Source organism: Neophocaena asiaeorientalis, unplaced genomic scaffold (assembly GCF_003031525.2).
Source record: "Neophocaena asiaeorientalis asiaeorientalis breed wild unplaced genomic scaffold, Neophocaena_asiaeorientalis_V1.1 scaffold558, whole genome shotgun sequence".
Classification (NCBI taxonomy): Eukaryota; Metazoa; Chordata; class Mammalia; order Artiodactyla; family Phocoenidae; genus Neophocaena; species Neophocaena asiaeorientalis.
Window position 1 is genome coordinate 842227 of NW_020172780.1, and position 19362 is coordinate 861588.

The 19362-nt window shown below is 43.3% G+C and overlaps 1 protein-coding gene across 2 annotated transcripts in view; it reads right to left on the bottom strand.

The window, feature by feature from the left end:
- Positions 1-7048: 7048 nt before the first annotated feature.
- Positions 7049-19362, bottom strand: part of FAM120A (family with sequence similarity 120 member A) — a 103327-nt gene continuing 91013 nt past the window's right edge. Inside the window, exons 14-18 of one of the 2 annotated variants that reach the window (XM_024741354.1) lie at positions 18956-19139; positions 18225-18362; positions 15757-15898; positions 15189-15285; positions 7049-8962 (exon numbers count right to left, since the gene is read on the bottom strand). In XM_024741354.1, the coding sequence (XP_024597122.1) occupies positions 8651-8962; positions 15189-15285; positions 15757-15898; positions 18225-18362; positions 18956-19139 (873 nt within the window). In that variant the 3' untranslated portion in view covers positions 7049-8650. The remainder of the gene's footprint in view (positions 8963-15188; positions 15286-15756; positions 15899-18224; positions 18363-18955; positions 19140-19362) is intronic. The other variant, XM_024741355.1, reaches the window with a different exon arrangement.

A 19362-nucleotide genomic window follows, 5' to 3' on the forward strand; every position in this document is an offset into this window, starting at 1 on the left:
CTTGTTTATCATGAAAGAGTGTTGAATTTTGTCAAATGCCTTTTCTGCATCAGTTGAGATGATTATTTTTCCCCTTTATTCTGTTAATGTGGTCTGTATTACACTGATTGTTTTTTTTTTTTTTTTCTTGATTTTACGGATGTTGAACTATCCTTGCATCCCAGAAATAAATCCTATTTGGTTAGGGTGTATGATCCTTTTAATATGCTGTTGAATTTGGCTTCCTAGTATTTTGTTGAGGATTTTGCGTCAATGTTTATAAGGGATTGTTTTGTAGTTTTCTGTTCTTGTAGAATCTTTGTCTGGCTTTTGTCAGGGTAATGCTGGCTTCATAGAAAGGATTAGGAAGTATTCCCTCCTCTTCAGTTTTTGGGAAGAGTTTAAGAAGGATTGGTGTTAATTTTTCTTTAAATGTGTGGTAGAATTCAGTGCAGCTATCTGGTCCTGGGCTTTTCTTGGTTTTTGATTATTGATTCAATCTTCTAAATAGTTATAGATCTATTGAGATGTTCTATATCTTCATGATTCAGTTTTGGTAAGTTGTATGTTTCCAAGAATTTGTTCATTTAATCTAGTTATCCGATGTGTTGGCACACAACTACTGCAGATGTTATAGCAGTGAACAAGGCATACACCATTCCTACCCCAAGGAGCTCATATGCCAGAGCAGGAGACAGAAAACTAATAACTGTCTTGCGGGGAGATGTCAGAAAGGACATACCAGTTCAAGGTTGGATGTGTGCTTTTGTATCAGATGAAGCCATCTGATGAATGCAAAGAAAATTCTAAGAGCTTCTTGGGCTACTTGGACCATGGTGATCAGAACCAGAACCAACTGAAATGAACAGTAAGCCACAGGATCTTTGAAAGCCTTCTGGGGTTTTCTGATGGGTACGAAAGTGTACCCTTCTTGTTGTCCATCTCTAGGATGGCCCTGTGATGTTTGGAAGCAGTGAGTTTGTAGACCAAACTCACTCAGCTGGATGACCATATAATTTATTATCCAAAAGGGTGCTATTAATAAAACACCAGAACACGGGCAAACAAGGCTATTCTGGTCAAACTGGGACCAGGGTGGCCCTCCTATAGCCCACACCGGGGTCACTCAGGTCTGCAGGGATGGACATGCACAAATGCCACGAGGGGATGTGGCGCGATGTGGTCTGGCTAGGTCTGCTATGGGTGCCAGTGCCTGCCAGACACAGCAGGCTAAGGCCAACCAGGGTACCCACCCTGATGCAGCTCAAACTCTGCCTGGGTAATTCCCACCTGGCTTCCAGGTCATTCATCAGAGGATTCCCTGACAACTTCCTCCACCATAGTAAGTTCCTCCTTTCCTCTGCATTTTCCTTCATAGAGCATATTATCATTGCTGTTGCATTTTCACATGGGTTTATTTTTTCTCGTTGCATTTCCACATGACTGTCCACTCAGGTGACGTAACACAGCACAGAGAGGTCTCTATTCTGCTCATGGCTGAGTCCTCAGCAACAAGCACAACGCCAGCCCCAGTGGGCCCAGATGACCAACAGGTGGACAAAAGGACCGATGGAGATCCAGGAATCTCTCTAAGCAGGGAAGACCTAAGATCTTTCTTCCCAGATGCACGGGTTTGGGAGCACTTGTATAGGACCCAACATGGTCGCTGGGTTGATACCAAGTGAGGACGAGACCCTCAGCCTGAAATCAGCCTCCATCTGTCTGAGAGGCAGGGTCATAGTTCTTGCTACCAGGCAGGTTCATTCCAGGTAGAACCGTTCACATTCAGGTCTGCCTGGGCCATTTCCAGTCACTGTTCTGGGTGTCAAGAAAAAAGAAACACATGCAGCCAGAGCTAAGTCACACCCAGCTAAGGGTCTGGGGTGGTGGTGCCCACCCCCCATGGTTTCAGAGACCCCTGGGCAGAGTCCAGTCTGCACTTAACAGGACGGCAGCATGCAGAGCGTATCAGCTTCCTGCGGCTGCCATGTCAAGGTACCACACTGGGTGACTTAGGACCATAGAAATGTGTCATCTCAGGGTTCCAGAGGCCAGAAGTCTAACATAAAGGTGCCAGCAAGGCCATGCCCCCTCTGAAGGCCCCAGGAAGGGTCTCCTCCAGGCTTCTCTCCAGCTTCTGGTAGCTTTTTGGCTTGTGGTAGCATCAGTCCAGTCTTCACATGGCCATTTTGTTCCTTTGTGTGTATCTGTTTCTGTGTCGAAATTTCCCCTTTTTATAGCGACACCAGATTTGTTGGGTTAGGGCCCACCCCACTCCAGCAGGACCTCATCCTAATTACATCTGCAGTAACCCTATTTCCAAAGAAAGTCCTACTCTGAAGGACTGGGGTCAGGGCTCCAAAATATGAAAGTGGAGGGGATACAGTCCAGCCCATAGCACAGGGTGAAGCATCTAGTGCAGAGCTACTTTGGCCCTGTCTACAGGTCCTCGGGTCATCTGTGGCCCAGTCTGTGCTAGGGAAGCTAATAGAGCAAAGAGCAGAGGACAAGCATTCAACAGCCTAGGCCCACATGGGCAGGGCAAAGACAGGGCTCCAGGCAAAGTGGCCTCTGCAAGGTTCATTTGACTAAGTGGAGATTAAGGAGTAAAAGGGGGTAATAAATTAGTCATTCTCAGGAAATGTGAGGGTAGAATAAGTTCCCTGGAAGAGAGAGCTACTCCTGAGAACACCTACATCAGGAACGAACAGGCACCCAGTGCGGCAACAGGCTCCCTCTGAGGCCAAGAGGGGGGACGAGGAGGGAGGTGTCGGAAACTCTTTGTCCTTGCAGGCAATCATATGGGTGAGGGTACAACTGCTGAATTATTTCTTAACATTCTTGCCTTGGCCTGGGATTTTGGAATCAGGAAAGAGCCAGGGCATTAGACGTTCTCTGTCAATTAGAAAATGGTAAACTGAGGGCACAGTAAACCTAAGAAGGGATATATCACCCTCGCTGGCAATCGAAGCAACGCAGATGAAAACCAGAAAACCATTTTATGCGTCATTCTAGCAAAGAGTCAGGGTCTGGTCAGCACCAAGGACCAAGACAACCTACCCTCACATCCCACCCTTAGGCAGTCCTTCTGGTGAAATGCTAACCACCTGTAGGGTGTGCATGCCTCCCAGGCTGTGACCACCTGGAGACTGGTCACAACCTCTGAAGGGCCACCAGCATGCCCAGAACCCTCACCCTGCATCATTGGCTTTCCCTCTCACTCACGAATTCTCTCCATCCACTGCTTCCTACCCCAGGCCCAAGCCTGACCCCATTCTCCACAGACCACTATCCTTCTCATCCCCCATCCCAGAGGCCCTCCCTGCCTCGCAACCATCACCCTGTTTTATTTTCCTCATCTTCTTGTCTGAAATAGTCTTATTTGTACATAGGTATACTTCACCCAGCCCCCAACTGTAAATGCCCATGAAGGGAGGGCCCTTGCTGTCCTCTGAGCCTCAGGACCTAGGGCAGTACCCAACACAGATGCTCCATCAATACTGGGGGATGCCAAAATAAAGCCATGTCCAGCCACAGGGGGCAAGCAGGTACTTCATGGTGCAGCTACCCGTGGAATCGTGGGGCTATGGAAGAATATGAAATGGTAGAAAGAGCCATAAAATATTTTGTAGGTGGGGAGAAAATGTTATAAAACATGTATAATGGTTTATTTTCTGCAAAAAAATTATATATTACATAGAAAAATGAAAGATAGAGGCCAAATATTAACAATATGGTGATTAAGAATATTAACAATATTAACAGTATAGTGATTTTTCTTTTCCTTTTTGTTTACCTATATTTCTTAAAGTTACTACAATAAACATATTACTTTTGAAACCAGAAAAAAAAAATCAGTAGAAGCTATTTTTCAAAAAGGAAGAAAGGGAAAAGAAACCATCATCCCAGGAGAGTATGTGAATTGTCCTACGAGCAACGCTGGGGTCAGAATTCAGTCCCGAGCCCCAGAGTGCCACACACAGCTGCTGGTCCCTCACCTACTTCTGGATGCCACTCAGGCCATCCCCCGTGATCCTAGTGACGTGGGAGAGATGGCCAGCCTGTCCCCAAGCAAGCGTGGTATCCTCGGCCTCCCTTTGCTTCCTGCCCAGGCCTGTGCCTCCGTCCCTCTCCCCCTCTCCAAAACACAGGGTTCTTCTTCAGCGGGGAGGACCTGCTCCAGAGAGGAGCGGGGGTGCGGAAGGGGAAGGGTAGCATCATGCAGTTGTCATGATGGGGAGGCACTGCTGGCATCTGGAGGTAGGGGCCGGTGGCACTGAGAATACAACCCTCCCTGAAAAGACAGTCCAATGGAGGAAACTTGACAGGCGTTTGCAATTGACACTAGATTAAACATGCTGGTGAGTCCTCACTGGAATTGAGGTTTCTGTAAAGCGGAAGCCCGCCCCCCCTGCTCCCCAGTGCCTTGCAAAATGAGTGCAAGCAAGGACTGGGGGGCCATCGTGGCCCTTGGTACTGTGGATCAGAGCATGATACGAACGCAGAGGAGCTCAAAGCTACGTCCCTGAGGAACAGTGGGGCCAACACGATTGACCAGACAAGTGTCAGAAAGGAGAGGTGTGGGTGCTTCCTTTATTTCCTCCAAATCCCAGAGCCACAGCCTGTAGGAGTAGAGGGTTAACAGCATTTGGAGTCTGTACACCTGTCAGAACCAGGAGAACACTCAGGGCTTGCTTGGAACAGACTGGCTCAGGACAGTGCCTCATCCGTCCCGGGCACCGGGAACCGTGGTGGGTCCCACAGAGGCGTAGGTGGCTCCCAGGCTATAGGGACATGCGGTGCCGGTGCCCAACCCCAGAACTGGAGGGTTTTCTTTTCTTTTTCTAAGACCAGTGTAAATAACAAACATTGATTGGTATCACTTATGGTAGAAAAAGAGGCCCTACACCAGATGCACATGACTCAATTGTTAAATAGAACATTTTCAAGGTGAACACACATCCTAACCCAGATTTTTTACCTACTTTTGATGATAGCCAATTCCTCCTCGCCCCCCACCCCAAGACACGTGAGCAACTGCTAATGAAAAGCAGTAAACAGTCACTTGGGCGACAGCATTTTCAACTCCACTCCAAGGTGAAGATTCCAATCACATTCGAGACTTTTCTCTCAATTTTCTCCTAAGGAAAGTTCCTGAGTCCAGTTATTTACAATATTACAGCACTAGCAGAGCAATGTCTACAACTCATCTTTGTCTGCTGGTTCTTCATCCCCAGTTCGGGGAGGGCCTGCATTTCCATAGTTCGCTAATAACTGGCGGAACAATTTCTTCTAGCTCCTTCTTTTTAGCTTTGAAATCTTCGATGTCAGCATCTTGGTGACCGTGTAGGGAACCCGGCCTAGCTCTCGCGGTCCCTGAGGATCCGGTCAGCTCTCTGCGCGCGGAATTCGGCCCCAGGTGTCGGCAGTGTGGACACCGAACCGGCCACCGCCGACCTCCCGCGGTCGCCTCGCGCCTAGCCTGGGTAGCAGCGCTGGGACGCAGCGGAACGCAGGACTCACGAATAGGAGGAAAGAGGTGCGCGCGCACCGTCAGTGCACGGAGGAACGGGCCTACCCTACTCAAGGCCCCGCCCTGCCCCGCCCTACGCATGGCCCCACCCCCCTCCACGCAAGGCCGGAAGCGCGCATCCCGGGCGCGTCTTCCTCTGACTAGGAGGCCGGGCGGGCGGGGCCTTAAGGCGGCCCTCCCCTCTCCGACCCCGGCCGAGAGCGCGCGCCCGCAGTCCCAGCATCTTTGATACTACGTCTTCTGACACCGCCCCCTCCGCCCCCGTCTCTCCCGTGTGGCCACTCCCCTCCTGCCCACCCCGCGGAGGCGGGGACACAGCCCCACCTCCCCGCACCTCCCGGAGAAGCGGTTCCGGAGGAGCTGGGCGGGCCATGCATAGGGGAATGATGGACTAAAGGGCGCCTCAAAGGCTCTGAGCGTGGGCTCCAAAGGGCAAGGACTCAGACCCTGTCTCCACCGCTCACTAGCAGTGTGGCCTCCAATAAGTTAAAAACCTTCGGTGGTGATAACAGTGTCATCCTGATAGCATTGCTGTGAGCATTAATTGAGCTAAAACACCTAGGACAGTGCTTCTAAAAAATGCACGTCCTGTTTTAGTATCATCATTGAAGGTGTTATTAGAACGTGAGAGATTTACAGTGGATGTTCACAAAAAAAGGACCAAAATGTATTAAATGCCTACCGTTCACCCCTGTCCTGTGCTAAGCACTCAGAACTCAATGATGTAAAAACATATGGGGAAATGGCGGAGAAGAGACAAATTTGCCACGCGCAAGAATTCCAAATAATTTACTAGCTAACTCAAGCATGACTCCCCACTCGTGAGTCACTCGTGAGCCACATGGTGGCTCTATCAATGAGCACAGTATGGAAAGGAGTAGGAGCCGGCAACCTTACAGTGAAGAGACCTGACCAACACTAACTCAGCCAGATGATCAAGTCGCTATCAATGGTGATAAGGCATGTTAATTTTATGTAGCCTAACCCCAGTCCACTCATGAAAAAAAAAAAAAAATCAGACGAATCACAGTTATAAGACATTCAACAAAACATCTGACTACTCCTCAAGGCTGTCACAAGATCACCAAAAACAAGGTAAGTCTGAGAACCTGTCAGAACGAAGAGACTAAGGAGACATGACAACTAAATATAATGTGGTAGATACTAGAACAAAAAAGGACATTAAGTAAAAACGAAACAAATCTGAATACTGTATGGATCTTGTAAGAAACAAAAAGCGGTTTAATCAAGATCAAATGTATTTCTTCCTTGGGCTTTTTTTTTTAAATTAAATTTCTATTTCTAAGCCTGCTCTATCAGAGAATGTCTTTTTTGTAACTATGAAATTCAGACATCAGCATAACTTGCGTTTTGACCACATATGTTTCTTTAGAGCTAGAAACCTGGAATTAGCTGCAATGGGCAAAATATTTCTAAATTTTGGTTATTTGACTAAGCTCTTCAGTAGCTGTCTCAATTTGAATTAAACCTCAGTAAAATGTATGTTTTTACAAGGAATTTAAAAGCCGTACCATCTTTATACTAAAAGAATAAAGATTTTTATTAAGCATTGTAAGTTGCATTCAATAGCCTTCAGATACACCACACCACAACCCATCTACAATCAGTCAAACCCAACAGCAGTTCATTCTTGCACAATCCATGAGTTAGGGCAAAACTCCCTTCAACTTACAGTAAGATCCTACTCAGGTCTTGCGGGCAGGGATTGGGGAATTACATCTCATTTCTGATCACTAATGTGTGATGAAGAGCATCAGGAGAATTATATGAAAACGAATAAGAAGTGATTCTGATTTCAAAGTACATTGTTTGGAAACATTAACAAAAACATCAAAATGATATAAGTATACCTGCTTCTACTAAATTCTTGATGGGAAAGTTCTCAAGAACAAGCAATTTGTTTCCTGCTACAGAAGGGGGGGTTGTTTTTTTTTGTTTTTTTTTTTTAAAGATCAAAGGGATTTTTTTTGTTTTTCACAGAATTTCATATTTTGCTAATATGAAGGCATAAAACAGCAACAAAGAACAATAATGCATACAGCAGTGAATACACCAGGGTAATGTTGATATTCGAAACAGCTAGATAATTTGGGGGGTTTTAGAATAAATGCAACAGAGGTCAATAATCACAAAATTTTAAGGTTAGAGCAAGATCAGTCAATGACTAAACAGAGTTAACATCTTTTATAGGACTATTACTGATTATTAGCATTTTTGTTTTGCAAATGGGCACATACTGGTAAGAATGGAAGAAAGGACAATAACATGCATAATATTAACTACACACTTTAAAAATTATGAACCATGCAGAAGTTTAGCTCAAGTAGTAGCACTAATGGTCTACGTCCGATTCAAAACCACATAGTTCATTGATCACAGATGCATGGTATTAAGTCACGAAAAGTTTCAGAACACAGTGTGTTGATTTTGAAAGGTCATTTGCATCTTCTATGATTTCAACTTTATCTCCATTTAACTTGCTTGTAAAGTATGTATGATGTACTGTATATTTAAAATCAGCAGAACGGCAATATTACTCTATAGTTTTTTTAGTTTTGATAGTTGCACTTTTTTTTTTAACACAAAAGAACCACATCAACAGTGATGAAATTTAAGTAAGAAAGAAAAACTGTGGTTGTGCCTAATTTCTTTCATAATCATAAAATCAAAGCCTTAGACAAAGCTTTCTTGTGAACAGTAATGCAAAATCAAAGATAATGGCATACATATGGTGCCAAATGCTAAAAATGATATTTTAAGCTATATATACTTAAAGACTGCCAAAATTTGTTTTCTTTATAGTTCAAGAAACACAGCTATAGGCTTTTGTCATTAACCAGTTTAAACTTTGTGTGTACTTCATTTTAAGTGTGGGAGTCAAATGCTCTTCATTTTCTTTCTCTCTTTTTGTTTTATTGTAGCATTTTGACTACAACTGGTTAAAACTAAAAATGTGTTGTTTAAATCTCTGATATCAAAGAGGGATCCGAATTTCCAAAGTCCTCATTTTTCTCTTACGGAAAGGAAAAAATGTACATAACTGTAGGCTCTCTTTCTCTCCAGATATTCCTAAATCCTTACCCTTCCAGCATCCTTCACCCTCTATAAAAAATAAGTTTACTCTTCTTTCTTTAAGACAGCTGCCTCCAGAGCATCAGCTCTACGGCAAGCACTGTCTGTACTTAGTGCATTTAAGTGAGGATTTGTATTGCACGTCTTAGAGTCATTGTTCAAGGCACTTTCCGAGTGGCTGGGGGCCCTGGTGTCGCCCGCGCTCCCATTCATCTGGGGAGCCGGCTTCTCCTCAGCCACCGCTCCGTTTTCGGCCAGGGACCCGTCTGAAGACACAGCGGAGGATTTAGATTCCCCGGATCTCGACTTCAGTTCTTTGGCCACTTCTTCTGCTGAAGCAGCATAAGGAGGCTTGCCCTATTTAAAATGAAGCACAGCAAGCGATAAGGCAGTTTTTGATAAACAGCGGGTGAGAGGAGACACCAGTTGAGGCCTGATGACACTCACTGCAGATTTAAGAACAGAACACAGCGAGTGCATGGCTGTATCTCTCATTGTTAGGTACTCTCTACCCTATGCATTTTATACTGTGTATACTCTCTATACATTCCATTACATACTCTATATCCTCCATAATCTATATTCTGTAAACTCTACATATTCTATTGTATACTCTATATACTCTCTACATTCTATTATATACTCTATGCACTCTATTCTCTATATATTCTATTATATACCCTATACATTCTCTATACAGTTTGACCCTTGAACAACATGGATTTGAACTGCGCAAGTCCGCCATTATGCGGTTTTTTTCAATAAACACCTACTACAGTACTACATGATCCACAGTTGGTTGAATCTGCGGATGTGGAACTGTGGATATGGAGGAGGGCTCACTGTAAAGTTATATGTGGGGCTTCCCTGGTGGCGCAGTGGTTGAGAGTCCGCCGGCCGATGCAGGGGACACGGGTTCGTGCCCCAGTCCGGGAAGATCCCACATGCCACGGACCGGCTGGGCCCGTGAGCCATGGACACTGAGCCTGCGTGTCCGGAGCCTGTGCTCCGCAACGGGAGAGGCCACAACAGTGAGAGGCCCGCGTACCGCAAAAAAAAAAAAAAAGAAAAAAAAAGTTATATGTGGATTTTCAACTGCGCAGAGAGTCGGCATTGTCCAAGGGTCAACTGTACTCTCTATACTTTACAGTCTATATACACTCTATAATCTATCCACTCTATACATTCTATTTTATACGCTATCCATTCTATCATCTAAATTTTCTATACTCTAAACATTCTATTATATACTCTATCCACTCTGTAGTCTATATACAGAGTGGAACTGGAGGTACCTATCACCCTTGCTTTAGAGACACCCTCTTGTACACCACAGGTAATCATGTTCCCCATTTGGGCTCAGTTTTACACAGTGTCTTCTCATTTTAGTTTTCAATCCTATAGTTCAGAAACACTCATGTAAACTTTTCTAGAAGTCAATACTACTGTCATTCTCTTGGAACCTTGAGAAACATAATTAATATAAAAATATAGGAGGGCCAAGAAGCGGAGAAAAATAATACTGAAGACCTCAAGTACATGCTTTCAAATCTCAAAACCCTCACTCTCTCGAGGAAAAGTCCACTTGCCAGACTAAACACACACTTGTGGCAGTATTGCCAGTGGTGATTAAGCAGTTCCCCCATGGGTGCCTGCTACAGGAAATGTGTTGAGGCGCCTGCTTCTTAGGGAACCTCCCTATAGTTATGAAGGATGCAGGAAGACTAGGAAGGAAAGCCAGCCTGTACCTGCTTGGAAACAGACACTCCCTCTCTCTACAGCTAATTCTTCCCATAAGCCTAGGCCACTGCAAGGGGTCCTGCACCACTATATGTACCACAAGCACGGGGCAGCACTGCCTCCTCTGTCCCACTGACACATCGTATCAGCACTGGCCCCATCAGGATGGCAACAACAGAGAAAGGAAGGCCAGAGACTCTTAGGAAACAAGCTGCCTTTCATCATCTGTCCTTCTCAAGGTGCAAGAATACTACTTTCACTTAAAAACGAGCAACAGGAAGTACCAAGGAATCCACACATTATGGCAATAAAAGATGGAACAACATCCCTAAGGACAATGAAATACATCAGAAAGGCATGTCAATAAAAGACCAAGACTGCTTCCTTTGATTTTAAAACAGGCTGTGACAGGACAGGATGAGGAAGAGGAGCACAGATTAAACCAGGAAAAGCCATAAAGTGAGGCGAAAAACTTTGGGAAGAATTTAAAATAAAGAAAAAATAATTCCAGAAATGAACACTAAACTAGAAGAAACAACACCAAATAAACATCACAGTACCTGAAGGTGAAAGAACAAAACTTTTAAAATCAGAGAGATGAAGAAAGGGAAATGCAGATCAAAACCACAATGAGACACCATTTCATACCCACTAGGATGGCCAAACTCAACAACAGATAGTAGCAAGTATTGACATGCATGTAGAGAATTGGAATCCTCATACATTGCTGATAGGAATGGAAAATGGTGCAGCCATTTTGAAAACAGTTTTGCAGTTCCTCAAATGCTTAAACACAGAGTTACCATATGACCCAGAAATTCACTCCTACATGCATACCGAAGAGAAGTGAAAATGTGTAGTTAACAGTTAACAGTACTCTTATATATTTGAAAGTTGTTAACAGTAGTTAACAACACTCTTATAGTTAACAGTACTCATATATTTGAAAGTTGCTAAAAGAGTATATCTTAAAAGATATACTCATCACTTAAAAGATTTCTCATCACAAGAAGTAGAAATTTGTAATTATGTGTGGTGATGGATGTTAACTAGACTTATTGTGGTGATCATTTTGCAATAAACACAAATATCGAATCATTATGCTGTACACATGAAACTAATATAATATTATGTGTCAATTACATCTCAATAAAACCGGGGGGAAAAAAACCAAACGTGTACATATATGTTCATAGCAGCATTATTCATAATAGTCAAAAACTGGAAACAATCTAAATGTCCATCAACTGATGAACAAGTAAACAAAATGTAGTGCATCTATATAATGAAGCATCACTCAGCAGTAATACAGAATGAAGTCCTGGTAGGGGGCACAACATGTGCACTTACATGAAATGTACAGAGAGCAACTCTAGACAGAAAGCAGATCCACCAGAGACTATGGGGGTGGGGTGTATGACTGCTCATGAATAAGGGGTTTCTTTTGGGGTGATGAATGTTCTGGAATTAACGGTGATTGCGTATGACCTTAGGAAGAGACTGAATTGTACACTTTAAACAGGTGAATTGTATAGTATATGAGTTACATCTCAAAAAAGAAAGGAAGAGACGAAAAGGAATCAAGAGTATGCCAAACACCGAAGACAGACCCAGAAGGTCTAGTATGACAGGAGCACCAGAGATGAAAACAAAGCAAAGCAAAAGAACTGAAATGAAAAACTAGTAATTCAAGAAAATTTTCTGACATAAACAAATTTGAAATTGCATTTGGAAAGAAAGCATTGCATACTGAGTGCATTGACCAAGAATGACCAGCAGCAGGGCATGTCACTAAACTTTGATGGAAAAACGAAAACAATTTAGGCATTTAGCCAAAACAGCAAATGACTTCAAAGGGAAAGACAATTCAATTATTATTAGTCTTTAACAGCAAAGCTTTATAACAGAAGAAAATCAAATAATGTGTAAGTCACTTGAGAAGATGTGAACCAATATTTCTAATTGCTAGGAAAATAAACTGTTTTCAAATTAAACACTGTTTTCCTAAGTCTTCCCTAGGAACCCACTAAAGAAAGAGCCTTAGAGGGACAAAATGGACCAGCAGACTCAAGGCTGGTGGGGCACGGGACACAGTTATCTACAAACCCTGGACAAGTGTGGCTGAAAGGAGTATACTTTGGACAATGCAGACAATAGTAGCAAAGCTGTTTTTCAAAACTGTGAGGATGACAGGGGAAAATGGGGGAAGCATATACCAACATTTTCTTTTAATTGTTCCCAGTGACTGTGCTGGTGATGGAAGAATTAGCTATTCCTAGCAGACTGTGTATGCAATGTGGGATGAAGTAAATAATGAGTTATGGGATGTTCTAATTTAATCATCCTCTGGGTTCTTAGGAACCAAGATTCTCAGAAGGGAAGAAAAGACATACTGATATAAACAGTAAAGGTTAAGTCAAATTCCTAAAATCCTAAATTTGAATTAGAAGAGTCAGTTTAATTAGGGAGGAAAAAAGCAGCAGATTACATGCATATATGTTTGTGTGTGCATAGTATATGTGAGTATGCATGTGTACACCTTTTCCCTCTAGCTCTGTTCATAGGAAAAGCCTAGAAATGGTGATTTGGTGTAGAAGAAAGAAAATAGAGATGTAACAGAAAAGTGACTAAATAAAAGCCTATAGTCCTCAGTTTGAACTGGAAACATCAGTGAGAATTCATGAGAATCATACCTTTAAAAAAATACAATAAAAAGGCACATCGGTTGTGTGTGTGTTTACATATATAAAGAAACAGGACTCTGTGTGTCTATGTACACAGAACACTAGGAACAATGACTGACCCTACGGCACCCAGGGTCCATCGGTTCTCCTACTTGAAATGCCATTTCTCACTAAAGAAACTGAGAAACTAAGAGAAACGACTGTCACTGGTCTGCCGGGCTGGGTGATACACCAGACAGGAAGCTACTGAAGACCAGAGGTCACGGCAAAGGGCCCAGTGGCCAAGGATGGGTGAGGTGAGCTACAAAAAACCATGTGTTGACCTAGTTCCGGTAAGGGCTGTAATACTCAGGCACCAAAAACAGAAAGCAATGGGAAGCATCTTTTTATAAAAATACCCCAATAAATAAAGAAAAAGAAATGACCGAATGAGAATATCTTCATTTTGCAATCTGCAGTATATGAACAGATTAACAGGTCCTAACATAAAAACAGATAAGCAGACATGAAAGCACACACTACAGTCTTGCCACAGGGACAAACCGAAGTCCGATGCACCATCCAGACCCAGCTACCGGCGGGCAAGAAAGGTCAGAGCCACATGGGAAACAGCACCATGAGTATGAGCGTGCACTCGGCAAAAGCCAGAAGTCTGTAGGTGAAATAACCTGGGCTGTCCTTCAATAGATAAATGGAGGAAAAGAAAGGGGGGGAGGGAAGCCTGCTGATTCAGAGAGACTTAGAAGACATGGCAAACTATAAGAAAACGAACACAATTCAACATCAGTGTCTAGGAATGCACACGTGAGTGATAAAACCAGAAAGAGGCAAGGGAGAAATAACTGAGTGTAAAACTCCAGGGTTGTAGTTATTTTGTGCAGAGGGAGGCAGGGGGTTAGTGTTGGGATTGGGCCCGTGAGGGGCTCTTGATATGGCTGGGAAAATGCTATTCATCACACAGGTGATGGCTACACGGCTATTTGACTTATAACTGATGAAGCTATATTTGTGTGTCTGTGTGGTTTTTGGTATCTCGGTTTTATATTAAAATAAAAATAAAAGTGCTTAAGCAACATGGGGACACATATTCCCCACTAGCAGCTTAGGAAAGGCCCCTGTATCCACCATGTATGACCATAACATACAACCAGAGGCATTTTTATAGGACGAGCTCTGGAGAACCAGTAAGAATGAAGTTCTCCTCCCTCTTGTAAACCAGTCGAGAGGCTGAGAGTGCCTCTAGCTCAAAAGGGCATTTTGGTGAAGGCTGAGGAAGGTCAGGGTGGGCTACAGGAGAGCCAGAACGAGCTGAGTACCTCCCCCTTGCTGGATGCTGTGCTACAAAGAGGGGCTGCCTGGCCCTGCTTTCAGGAAAGAGACTGCCTCTGCACTTGACTTGCTTGATGTATTTCATCAAAACAGAAGCTACCAAGACGCTAAGATCACCTGGCAAAGGCAGAAGTTTTATTTTCTCTTGGCCAAGTAAGTTTCCAAATATGGGTTATTAATAAATGAGTCACAAGAGTGTACTCCTCTTAATGTTTACAAGGATGCTATGGGAAAAAACTGTGTACTTTGACTAAACGCCATAATTCAGTAAATGAGACAACATAATACATTGTTGGGGCTGATTGGTGTTTTTAAAAGATTGTTCTCAAGGGAAGTTCATCAGAATCCAAGTCCTAAAATGGAATATCCAAAGCGGCAGTTCTAGCTCTTTCATGAAGACAGATGTGACTTTATTTTCTCATGAGCTGATCCTTTCAGGGAAGAGCTAGTCAAGATGGTCCAGGAGGAGAAAAAGATGCACTGTTCCAGGATTTAAAGTCACAATTTTCTTTTAAATCCTAAATGTGATTTACCTACATAATGTTTTATAATATAAACAGCATTAATAGCTCCTGGATTATTCTCAGCTAAATTCCTATGTACAGCACGTGAACACGAGATCATGCTCTCTTTACCACAAGTGATGATAAAATGATCTGGGTCTGAGGGAATGTACATTTGGTAAGCACCATGTGCCGCTATTGTGTTAGCTCAACAGCTACAGAAACATTCCGACACCCCTCCTGTCTGGACACAGGCACTGAAACACTGGCCTGGGACGATCAGGCACTCAGGAGTGAACTGGCACTAGCACTATGTTGTGTTATTACCTGAATCGCACCCTGGTTTTTATAGCCTCTGCCATAGTACCTTCCACCTCTTCCAAATGTTCTGATCACTGGAGTGGAAATAACTCCTCTTGGACGCCTAAACACATAAAAGAGGACAAAAACAAAGAGACTTGAATCTGTTACAGATAACATTTAAACATTTAAAATCATATCAAATGGATTTAAAGGTGTCTAGTCTACGCTACAGGAAGCACAAACTTTATTAAATCATGGTCACACCAAAGATTTAGTCCAAGTAATCAATCTTATTTTTTTGGTACATATTCAGTGTATTCAATTTTCAAAATAATGCACTTCAAAAATGTTCTTTTTTAAAAAACATTAAAAAATGGTTAATTGAGTAATTTTGGGATAATTATTTACTAATGGTTTAAATAATTACATAATGCTATATATAATGGAATCCTATACAACCACTAAGAATGGTGTTAAAGAAGAATGTATTTAATGATGTAAAAATGTTCCTAGTAAACTCATGATTAAAGTAATAAGTAAGAGGCTGTGTTTTTAAGCTTATACAAATACATTTTCATTGTTCAGAACTTACCCTCTTGCTGGTCCTCCAACAGAAACTACCTGTAGGGGGAAAGGCCCACGGCCTCCACGGCCCCGTCTGCTCCCAGCCCAGTGGCCAACCACGGTGCCAGCTATTTCTAGCTTCCCTCCCTGAGAAGGTATAGGTTGGATTCCTGCACAAAAGTAGATGAAAAAAAATCTTTACAACCACAGGACTAACAAAGAGAAATAAGCAAGCAGTTTCTTTTCAAATGTGGTTTCCATTTCATATGAAGCCCCTTTCTCTTGCTTTGTGAAGACTTGTTTATTATGTGAACTATCTATGTGCACACGTTTGATTTTAATGGTTTTATTTTTAAGCTGTTGTTAAAAATACACCTGAAAGTAAGACAACTGTGTTGGCTATTTAAAGAACCCATGACAACTGAAATAGGTTACAACTGCAAAATGAGCATGGCTGTTAGGTAGAAATAGATCCAATAAAGTATTGGGTGCATATGGCACACCTTCTATATTACCAAGATGGAAAATCTGCAAACTCAGAATGTCTTTCTCTTTGAGTAATTACTTACAAGTTTACTACCTTAACTAAACATTACAGAAATTGATCAGTAAAGCTAGCCTGTTACTTCTTATTGCATTATTAAATGATAATTTCCCTAGGTAGGGTTACAAATATTCATTGTATTCACTAACTTCTATTAACTACTAGTAGCCTGCATATTCTAAGGTTTTCTGACTTACCTAAGAAAATCCTCAAACAATTAGTTGGTACCAAAATTTCTGATAAAAACAAAACAAAACAGAACCTCAAGCATCTTCTTTTCTGGCACATGGAATGGATTATAATAAATTCTCCATCATCTTGGTATTAGCCATGATGATTAACAGCCAGGTCGCGCTGTTCAACAAAATCTACAAGCCTTACATTTTCTAGTGGCCGCGTTAAAAAAGTACAAAGAAACACATGAAATAAATATTAGTAATGTATATTTTAGGGGAGTTCCCTGGCAGTCCAGTGGTTAAGACTCTGCACTCCCAATGCAGGGGGCATGGGTTCAATCCCTGGTCGGGGAACTGAGATGCCGCATGCCACATGGTGCAGCCCCAAAAAAAAAGTATATTTTATTTAACCCAATATACCCAAATTAACATTAATTTCAACATGTAATCAATATAAAAAACAACTACTAATGAGACATTTTGCATTCTTTTTTCCGTATGAAGTTTGTAAAATTAGATGTGTGCTTAGGACACAGCTCAGTTTGGATGAGCCACAGTTCAAGTGCTCGAGAGCCACGTGTGGCCAGTGGCTACTACACTGGACAGCACAGATCCGGATTCCAGACACAATTTGGTGGAAGTTAAGAAGCAGGTTCCTCTTGTCATTTCAGACTAAAAAACCACTTCTGACCAAACAATGTTCATAGTCAGAATTCCCCCCTCCTGCCCTCCCTGCCACCACAGTATTTTATCACAACTGCAGGCCAGCATAAGTTTCCAGGTAAGGGTTGCAAGAAGCTGAAGCCGATTGTGAAGCAGAGAACACACGTTACTGTGCACTGCATGATGCGCAGTAACAGGAGGAAAAGCACCCTGGACAGCCGGGAGAACTAAGGGGAGGCAGGAGAGGGGCATGCAGTAGGAGAGGAGAAGTGGCTCCTACAGCTACAGAGAGAGGGCAGCATTCATCTGTAAGAGTCTTACTACTACAAAAGATGTCTCTAGGTAGCTTCTGTAAGTACGCAAGTAACTGAGCTGGAAAAATATTCCCGGTCAAGAAAGGCTTGCCTACCCTAAAAGTTCTTCAAAATTGTATTTGAGTAATCCTGTAATGTAGACTTGATAGCCATGTTTAGATCTGCAGTCCCAAAATGTGGGATTTATGACAAAGTCACAAGTCATGGGCTTCAAAGTACAGCAAAATCACAAGATAGTATTTCAAGACTAAATGTTAAGACTTTTTCTCTCCCTCACAAGCCTAATACAAATAAGAAGAGAAGCAATGCGAATTTAAAATAGACTATTTATATATCTGATATTAGATCTTTCTTTAAAAATGTTTCTATGAAACAAACTGCGATAAAGTTTTTTATGCCAAGAATTGTACAATGCCCTTAGAATCTTCTAAACAAGCATCATCCTCTTTACCCAGAGGGGGCTGTTAGGGAATACGACAGGAAAAAAACATCACTGGGTATTACTGGGCAGCCTGTTCTAACACAGGAGACAATGGTTAGGGGGCCAGGTGCACAGAAGAAGGGCTGTGTGTGGACACACACTGGCCCCTCTGGAAGGCAGAGATGGGCCACAGCAAAGCTGCTGCAGAGACCTGGGGGCAGGCAGAGGCTGGGAGAAGAGCAGCAGTGAATGCCAGAGTGAGGACCTATCAGGAAGGATATGGTGCTGGAGTCAGGACAGACGAGGAGGAAGAAGAGTCAGAAGAAGCGGGAAGCTGCTGGCGGACAGAAGCTCTAGGAGGAGGTGTGGCATAATTACCGCCCTGTGACTTGCTAGTCCTGCTGCTGTCACTGCCTGAGAAGGCTCCGCAGTGTCCTGCTGCTGTCGCCACGCGGAAGGCACGGTAAGCGCCTGTCGCTACAGTTTCCCCATAGGGGCCTCCAAAGCCACAGACTCCTGTGGGACCCGGGTGGAGAGAGATGGGAGAAGCCATGAGGAACTGGGTTCAGGGAGAGCCACCAGTGGGCTTTCAGGCAGAGCAACCCCCATGTCCTTCAGCTGTTGTTCTTACACCATCAGCTGCCAGGGAGGAGACTCCTGACCCCTCGTGTCACCAATAACACTGAAATGTCGCCTTGCCTGCTCTTGGAGGAGCCTCTGGAGACCAAACACTATTGCTGTGGGCTCTGCCACAGACTTGGGAGGTGGCCTTAGTGGAGGAGCGCTCCACTGACCCCACACGTGAGAAAATCTTAAATCACAAACGTGAGCAGAGTTTTCAGCTACACTGACCAATTTTAAAATCTTATCTCTGCTATTAATAGCTTTTGTAGTTCCCGCTCCCTTTCCGATACATAATCTCTTCCGGGATCAAGTTTGCTCCTTTCTAATGTGAAGAGATGTTGCTGCAAACTTCATAACTAAGCCTGTCAATTATTTACAAGGTCTCAACACAGCAAGATATTGCCCACTAAGAAGGCCTGCACGCTGTACGTGCGTCTGTCTCCCCACTCTAGCAAGTCCCTACATACAGTGATGGACACACTCACCTGCAAAGCCCCGCCCTCGGCCCTGTGCTGGTGGGACGGGCCCGAAGTGCCGTGGGTACACGGAGGTGGGGTAGAAAGGCAGCGCCGCTGGCGGTGGGAAGGGGAGCGGGTGGCTCTGCCGGGAGAAGTTCAGCCCTTCCAGGATGCTCTGCCGCATCTTTTCTACCTTGGCGGCTTGCTCGGCCTGGAAGTCAAGGACTGGCATGTGAAAACTTCACTCACAAGGTTTCAATTGAATCGGAAAGAACAGGAAAGAAATGAGACATGCTGACCACTGTGCCATGCCTACTTATTTACCCATAAATAACACAGTCACAATCTGCTCAGTGATACTTGTTTACAGAATGCAAACATGACCCCAAAAGCAAAAATGCAAAAAAAAAAAAAAAAAAAAAATAAAAAAAAAC